General features: G+C 50.8%; 1 protein-coding gene and 1 pseudogene across 1 annotated transcript; both read right to left on the reverse strand.

The window, feature by feature from the left end:
* Positions 1-606: 606 nt before the first annotated feature.
* Positions 607-2,613, reverse strand: LOC105914317 (annotated as a pseudogene).
* On the reverse strand, positions 2,577-6,945 carry LOC101766419 (laccase-21). Its single transcript, XM_022828847.1, has 5 exons — positions 6,884-6,945; positions 4,877-5,030; positions 4,053-4,449; positions 2,869-3,948; positions 2,577-2,763 (listed from the first exon to the last, which is right to left on the reverse strand). Exons 1-5 carry the CDS (start codon positions 6,943-6,945, stop codon positions 2,633-2,635), a joined length of 1,824 nt encoding a protein of 607 aa, XP_022684582.1. The 3' UTR covers positions 2,577-2,632.
* Positions 6,946-8,735: the final 1,790 nt, after the last annotated feature.

The following is an 8,735-nucleotide window of genomic DNA, read 5'->3' on the forward strand; positions in this document are numbered from 1 at the left end:
TGAGCACCTCGAGAGCCACACGTACTATTCGAATAAAACGTGCTAAACATGCATAGGAGAAATAGCCTGGCCCTTTACAGAAAAAATCATGATGTGTTCCTTCCGCGTTATCCGTGCCATCAAAATTGGAGCCGATAAACGCATCCATAGCCGGCAAAGACAATCTTCTGCACTTCTGCATTCCAATTTGTCGGCTAAATAAGCTGGGCCTTTATGTAGCACAAATCGAATAAGGGGAAGATGGGCCTTTATCATTGCAAAATAGAGAATCAGGAACACGCCAACTAAGCATTGATTTGGTATTACTTTTGCGTGGCAATATACATGTGAACAATGCTGAGGGTTGAGATAGATGAGGCATGCAAGCGCATAGCTTTTGATTTTATCCCAGCTTTTCTTGCTTTCCTTCCAATTTTGATCATGACAAAAAAGATTATATTATATTAAATATACACTCATATTAAATTTTCATGACATACAGAACATAGTTCCGTAGGATACATTGTTTCCTTAGCAAATAATGAGTTATTTTGCTAAGCCAACTATGATGAGTTATTTTGCTTGATTATCTTGCAAACCACGATCATGCCTCAGGCCCTTGTTTCCTTAGCACTTCAGCATAGTAGAACGACGTGGCATCATTCGAGCGTCTGGGGTCCTACCATTTTTCACAATGAACACCGTGTGCATGCTCCATACCGTGTGACGCTCAAAATGGCAATGCATAAACCACACACCTATTAAACAAGAAAAAAAATGCAAAGTTAACAAAAAGAAAAAGATCCCATAAACATCGTACTAGCCGCTTGAAAAATGTGACAAAAAAATTGCAGATTCTCACCTGGATTTGCCGCACGGAAGCGGATTGTGGCCCATCCGGCCTTGGGTACGGAAACGGAGTTTTGGTACGGCGGGTCTACCAGGTTGTATGTGGCCGGGTGCTTGTTCTTGTCAAAGTTACCGAACCCTCTGCCCACCACGTAGAAGCTGAACCCGTGTAGGTGAATGGGGTGGCTCTCGGCGCCGAGGATGCCCGTGTCCTGGAACACCAACTCCACGACGGCGCCGTACTCCACTACCTTCACCTTGGTGCCCCGCTTCGTGAATGAGAGCTCCAGCGGCGGGGTTGTGGAATCGGTGAAGTCGAAGACGAAGGGCGGCTTGTTGGGAAAGTCCGGCTCGTAAACGCCGCGGATGGAGTAGTAGTAGGCGTCGAGGACGTCGACGGACGGGGCCACGAAGCTGACGTTGTTCAGGCTCGCCGCGAGGCGGCTGCCATTGATGGGGCCCTTGCACGTCTCGTTGGCGCCGCAGGGGAGCAAGTTCACGGCGATCGTCACGAGCATGTGCTCGTCGACATGCGCTGGCACGTCGATGGGGTGGTCCTTGGTGACCAGGGAACGGAGCTGCGCCGTGTACGCCGTCGCGGCGGCGATGTCGTCGACGGTCGGCAGGTTGGGGAAGTCCGGCGGCCCAGCGGAGGGCGGCGCGTCCGTGTACTCCAGGATGGCCGTGGCGTTGCTGTTGTTGGACTCGAGCTGCGGGTTGCTTGAGAACGTCCTCGCGGCCATGTAATAGCGGCTGTTGCCTGAGCCGTCCGTGGGGCGGTTGGCCTCGAGGAGCACGTCCATCGTCTGGCCGGGTGAGCTCATGATGCTCTCGACGCTGAAGGGCTTGAGGTAGCGGCCATCGGTGCCGACCACCGTGAGGCGGTGCCCGGCGACGCCGAAGAACATCTCGTTGGTGACCCCGCGTTGATGACTCGGAGCAGGTACGTCTTGCCGTGCTCCACGAGCATCCTGAAGGTGCCGTTCTTGGAGCAGGGGAACTGATCTCCGGGCTGGCCGTTGATGGTGTTTGCGTCCGAGATATTGGCGTCGCCGCCGGTGCGGGTCTCCTCGAACAATTTCCCCACGTCCACATTCCACCACTCGCCTACAGATTATTTTGAAGCCACGAATTGTGGATTTCACTACCACTCACGGACAGTCCAGTTAATTGTGTTGTACCGAGGATGATGGGTATCTCCTTGTGTGGCTTGGTGTAGGGGTAGGCGGACCCGCGCTTGGGGTGGATAACGATGGCGCCGTGCACGGTGGCGCGGTCGAAGTCGCTGTGCGCGTGCCACCAGAGCGTGCCCTCCTCGGAGAAGATGGTCCTGTAGGTGAAGTTTGCGCCGGGCTGGATGGGGCACTGCGTGATGTACTCCTATACGTGGCCAAACGGTCGCACGGCACGGCACTATGCAGCACAGTAGGTTAGCCGTGTTGTGCCGTGCCTGTTAGTGCCGCTGTGCTGAAGTACTGGCCTATGCACAACCCTATAAACCCTTAGTCATGTCGTGCCGTGCCACTTAGCATGGCGGTACTATAGTGCTCGTGCCGGCATGGGCACTATAAGTGCGGACCCCTCAATTGACTCAGAATGACAAGCACAAGAACATATACTTCAAAAAAAATTGAGATAGAGAAGCACATAGCTTAGATATGTCACTTTATTCATTAAATTGAGATCAAATTGACAATAAACAGCACATAACTTGCATTCCACAACACAGGAGATAACAAAATAACAATTTATAGGAAGCTTGATTATCTTGCAAACCACGATCATCCCTCAAGCCCTTGGTTCCTTAGCACTTCGGCATAGTAGAAGGACGTGGCATCATTTGAGCATCCGGAGTCTTACCATTTTTCACAATGAACACCATGTTCATGCCCCATACCATGTGACGCTCAAAGTGGCAATGCATAAACCACACACCTATTAACCAAGAAAAAAATGCAAAGTTAACAAAAAAAAACAAAGGATCCCATAAACATCGTAATAACCGCTTGAAAATTATGACAAAAAGTTGCAAATTCTCACCTGGATTTGCGGCACGGAAGCGGATTGCGGCCCATCCGGCCTTGGGTACGGAGACGGTGTTTTGGTACGGCGGGTCTACCAGGTTGTATGTGGCCGGGTGCTTGTTCTTGTCAAAGTTACCGAACCCTCTGCCCACCACGTAGAAGCTGAACCCGTGCAGGTGCATGGGGTGGCTCTCGGCGGCAAGGATACCCGTGTCCTGGAACACCACCTCCACGACGGCGCCATACTCCACTACCTTCACCTTGGTGCCCCGCTTCGTGAACGAGAGGTTCAGCGGCAGGGAATCGGTGATATTTAAGATGAAGGGCGGATTGTTGGGAAAGTCCGGCTCGTAAACGCCCTGGATGGAGTAGTAGTAGGCGTCGAGGACGTCGACGGACGGGGCCACGAAGCTGACGTTGTTTAGGCTCGCCGCGAGGCGGCTGCCGATGGGGCTCGTGCACGTATCGTTGGTGCCGCAGGGGAGGAAGTTCATGGCGATCGTCACGAGCATGTGCTCGTCGATGTGCGTCGGCACGTCGACCGGGTGGTCCTTGGTGACCAAGGACCGGAGCTGCGCAGTGTACGCTGTCGCGGCGGCGTTGTCGTCGGTCGGCAGGTTGGGGAAGTCCGGCGGCCCTGCGGAGGGCGGTGCGTCCGTGTACTCCAGGATGGCCGTGGCGTTGCCGGACTTGAGCTGCAGGCCGTTGCCCGTGAACGTCCTCGCGGCCATGTAGTAGCGGCTATTGCCCGAGCCGTCCGTGGGGCGGTCGGCCTCCAGGAGCGCGTTCATGGTCTGGCCCGGCGAGATCATGATGCTCTCGACGGTGAACGGCTTGAGGTAGCGTCCGTCGGTGCCGACCACCGTGAGGCGGTGCCCGGCGACGCCGAAGAACGTGTCGTTGGTGAGCCCCGCGTTAATGACCCGGAGCAGGTACGTCTTGCCGTGCTCCACGAGCATCCTGAAGGTGCCGTTCTTGGAGCAGGGGAACTGGTCGCCGGGCTGGCCGTTGATGGTGTTCGCGTCCGAAATATTGACGTCACCGCCGCGTTTGGTCTCCTCGAACAATTTCTCCGCGTCTGCATTCCACCACTCGCCTGCAGATTATTTTGAAGCCATGAGTTCAGATTAAAACAGTGGATTTCACTACCACTCTTTGCAATCTATAGCAGTACGGAGAATCAAGTTAATCGTGTTGTACCGAGGATGATGGGTATCTCCTTGTGCGGCTTGAGGTAGGGGTAGGCTGAGCCGCGCTTGGGGTGGATGACGATGGCGCCGTGCACGGTGGCGCGGTCGTAGTCGCTGTGCGCGTGCCACCATAGCGTGCCCTCCTCCTCGGAGAAGATGATCCTGTAGGTGAAATTGGCACCGGGCTGGATGGGGCACTGGGTGATGTACTCCGGCCCGTCGAACCACGGGTTGCGAGGCTGGTCCACGCCGTGCCAGTGGAGGGTGATGTTCTTGTTGCCCTGGTTGTAGACGTTGACGACGACGACGTCGCCCTTGCGCGCGTAGATGGTCGGCCCCGGGAACTGGTCGTTCACGGCCAGGATGGTCGTCTCGTGACACAGCCGAGTGATCTTGGTTTCCTTTATCTGCAAAATACCAAACGCCGTTAAATTGTCTTCGTCAAGCTAAGGCAAGCATGTAGCTGATAGCAGTTGGTGTCAAGAAGCTTGAACTAGCTAGAGAGAAAAGCTAGCTGGTGCAATAAAAGAGAGGGTAACAGTAGCTAAGACGTGTGGTATTATTGTTGCTTTTTTCCCAAGTGGTGATCGACAATCACCAGTTAAGAGAAATTTGTTGCTTCCATGATTAGTACGTAAAGATACCTAGGGTTTCTAACGATTCATACGAGATACCTCGTCACATATGCAAATGAAGGAATGCAATCACGTTAATTAACCTATACTAGATATTTAAAAACCAAAACTTGCACTACTGTGGATTTGTGAGTGCAGAGAATGATGTACTATCTTATAGTAAATGCGGCTCTGAATCGATACAGATGGATCGACTTACAAAGAAATCGTAGTGATTAGCCCTGGATGCCTGAGCCGGGCTAGCTGCAACTACGAAGGCTAACACCAAGCCTAGCAGTAACCAACAATGCCCTGAAGGCATCTTAGCTACAGAATGTGTGTGCTCTCCTCTCTGATGTGTATGTGTGTGCTCTCTTAGCAAATTGGAACGTGCTTAGAATAGAAGCGAGCAAAGCTAGCTACGCTGTGATGTGCTCGATCTGCGTTGCTGCGATGGCCGATGCTCTCATCTGAAGCGGATGCGCGGGTATTTATAGAGTCCGATGCATGCATGTTTCGTCGTCTCAGCTAACCTAACAAAAAAGAACAACTAGTCGGTCGATATCTTCAAATGTCCACGTTTTAGTTTTAGTTTAGGGTTATTTTTCTCGATATCGTACCAGAAGCAGCCTGCCTGAAACCCATCTCGCCCTCCGTTTTAGCGTGGGTTGACTGGTGGCCTGCTCTCTTCGCAGTAGGGAGCGCGCACGTGATGAATCTTTCCCCTGGAACTGGCACGATACGGCGACGTTATTTCCGTTGGCTTGGATAAAGCAAAGCTAGCAAGCATCAGCTCGTAGTGTCCGTGTTCGTGTTCGTTCATCACCTCGTCACCATGGAATGGGTCAAGGGCAAGGAACTCGATTTCAAGCTTTCAACGCATTCATATGCATGCATGGAGGAGTTACGTTCCGAGCTAGAGAGATTAACTTACTGCAACAAGTTCTTCCAGTGCAGATTCAAATAAGCTTTCTGGTGGTCTTACGATGACTCCATCAATTAGTTATCTGCAGCTAGCTCCTTTTTTCTCCAAGCACTGACATGCAGCCACAGCATGTAGCACATGCCATGCGTGTCAACAGGCTAGGTCCGAAATTTCAACCCTACATGGTTTTAAACTTTTGACGACATCGCCAGATGCCAAGTAAACAAACTCTGGATCGGAACTGATGCTAGTTTCATTGCATTTTGATCCATGAGCTAGGATGGATGGATGGGATGGCAATGGCATCGATCAGACATCAGACTATCAGAGCATGCACGCGCGCGCAGACCAATGCCAGGGACGACCTACCGAACGCCGTTTCTCATACGAAGCAGACCAATTTCCAGATTCCGTTTTGACTTTTTTTAAAAAATGATTTCGTTTTGACTTAAACCAACGAAATTCGTGCGCACGGACTTTTCTTTTTGGTGCATGGCATGGCTTACGAAATTAAAGCAAGCACGTATGGATGAGCCAATAGGCAATAGCCCAGAACGAGCCAACTGGACGCATAGAAACGCATTCATATGCACGCATAGAGAAAAAGTAGAACACGATGTTGCAGTTTTAGATACTTCTTCTCTTCATCCTAACTTTGGCTACATCTTGTATTTAGGCCCTTGATTAGATATACTAAAGTGGCACGCATAAGTTTTTCCAGAAAGCTAATATCCCTATTAGATATACAAAAGCGACATGCATAAAGAGTTTGTCTACACAGGTTTATTGTCTCAAAACTTACTTTTGTGTTAATAGCATTCCGTTGTTTAATGGTTGTATGGCAACAAAAATTAGTAAGGGTTCGTTTGGTAGGGCTGTGGCTGAAACAACTCCAACTGTGGCTTCTCTCGTGGAGCAGCTTTGTTTAGCTTCAGCTTGTTTGGTTAGAAAAATATTTGGCTAAACGGCTTCTCTTCATTGTTTCAAATGGATAAAAAAGTGAAATGTCCACAATGCCCTTCTTTTTTTTCTTCCACCTTTTCTTCTTTGCTTCATATTTATTTTTTTTCTCCCCTCCTTTTTTTTCTTCTCTTTCCTTCATCTCTTCCTCACTCCATTTCCTTCCTTATCCACTCGCACCGTCAGCCCCCCAGCGCCTCTGCTCCATCTCGCACTGCCGGCCCCGGCTCTTTCGCTCCCAGTGCACCAGCTCGCTAGCCCAGCGCCACCTCCCTCTGGCAAGCGACTCTGCCTCGCCTCCCTTCGACACGCGCCCCAGCGCTGCCTCCCTCCGGCACGCACCCTGTCTCAGCCATGGAGCTCCACTGTCTGCCCCGCGCCTGCTCCCTGCTGTCCTCGGTCATGGGCCATAGTGGGCAAAAGGGTCACATGCACCCGCGGTTGAGGATGAAGCCGCGGGGAGCCAAATTTTTTGGCTTCTCCCCCACCAAAATGCTCCAGAGAACAGATTTCATGGAGCTCCTACACTGGAGCCGTTTTGCTTGTGCCCCTTTAGTAGGGCTTCACTAGAAGCCGATGGAGGAGCAGGTGGTGAAACCCTGCCAAACGGGACCTAAATGGCAAAAAAAAAACTGAGTAGCCAGAAGTGTCGTTGTACGCAAATGAAGGTATGGAATGTCTGCATTGCTACGTTTTGGTCGGAATTTAAGACCCTCTTTGGCATCGCTTCAGAAATGGCTCCTCCACTGGCTTCTCCTGAAGCCCTGCCAAACGGGGCAAATGGAAAGGGCTTCTCTACCGAAGCACCAGGGAGTCAGAGCTATTTTTGCACTGTATCCACGGAGCCAAAAAAAAAGTCAGCTTCTCCAGCTCCTCCTCTCTTTTGCACTTGCCCCGTTAGGATGTGCTCCTTAACTTCATGGAAATTACACCGGAGATGCCATTTCGTGCAGTCCAGAGTGACTAACCTGTAGCGCGTCGAGGAAGCTAAGGCGGCGCTGCGGCAGGCCTGGAGTGGCGGGAGAGCAGCGCGGTGCTATAGGGCCGGAGCTGCACAGCACGGCTTGGTGGGGGAGAGGAGCGACGGGAGAGCAGCGCCGACGTTGTGGGGCTGGAGCTGCGCAACGCGGCTTGGCGGGGGAGAGGAGCGGCACTGGGAACGGAACGACACGGCAACGAGGAAAGAGACAAAGCCCCATAAAAAAAGCTGCTTCACTATAGGAATTAGAGCCGGAGTCATTTTTGAACGAGCGGGACCTTTGTATAGAACTACAACTGTTCATGCACAGTTTCTAGCTAGCTTGCCGAGGACCTTCTCGTTTCGTTTGATTGGTATACGTAGGCAAAGTAAAAGAAAGGAGGAAAAGGTCAATCAATCACCTGATGGCAGCAATGCGACGAAAGGTCAATTCCATCTCTGCGTTGACAAAATGCAAGTCTGAATATTTCAGTAAAACTGAGTAACCTGTGGGCAGAAGCTTTCAAAGATTCTTGTCTCGTCCCTCAGAAAGAACATTTCATACATGCTGTTCCCTTATGAGAAAAAATGCATTCTGTCCTCCATAGAAATGCTCAGGAGTCAGGTCAAATTGTCATGCACTCACACTAAGGGTGTGTTTGGTTGGACTGTGATCTGTGGAAAAGTTGATGTGGGCTGTGTGATGTGGAAAAGCTGATGTGACTTGTAAGCTGTGAGTTGTGAAAAAATTGAAACAACTGTGAAAATGTAGGTTTGGTAAGAAATGTCTGTAATGCCCTGAAGGCTGTTGATATGCAAATTGATCGTAAGACACTATGTTGTTCACTAATTTGCATGTAATGACCATTTTAGAAAGAAAAATTTTATTTTTTAAAAATTTTGCCTCCACCATTAACAAATGGTCTACATTGACAAACACATTTTTGAATTACATTTTGAGACTAGTATACTTATATAATTTTATAATACCAAAGCACAACATTTGAGCATATTCAGTATTTTATTCTTTTTATTTTTTAAGTACTACACTGGTATCTCTTCACTTCTCTGGCATATCCAGACATCAATCTCCTACCTGTGCTGGCCGCCACAGCCCCACCCATGTGCCCGCACTCGCCGGCCGCAGCGGCCCCGTCCCCTGCTCGTTGACCGTGCGGCCCTTCTTTGCGCTCGCACTTGCCGGCCGTGGCGGCCTGTCCCCACACCCGTCGGCCG

Source organism: Setaria italica, chromosome I, assembly GCF_000263155.2.
Source record: "Setaria italica strain Yugu1 chromosome I, Setaria_italica_v2.0, whole genome shotgun sequence".
In the NCBI taxonomy this organism is placed as follows: domain Eukaryota; kingdom Viridiplantae; phylum Streptophyta; class Magnoliopsida; order Poales; family Poaceae; genus Setaria; species Setaria italica.

Bases quoted from the DNA above. Each gene is read 5' to 3' on its own strand.
- LOC101766419 (XM_022828847.1), bottom strand. From the start codon at position 6,945: ATGACCGAGGACAGCAGGGAGCAGGCGCGGGGCAGACAGTGGAGCTCC. The intron at 4,450-4,876 runs GTAAGTCGATCC...GGTATTTTGCAG, and splicing joins CTAATCACTACGATTTCTTT to ATAAAGGAAACCAAGATCAC. The intron at 3,949-4,052 runs GTACAACACGAT...AATAATCTGCAG, and splicing joins GGAGATACCCATCATCCTCG to GCGAGTGGTGGAATGCAGAC.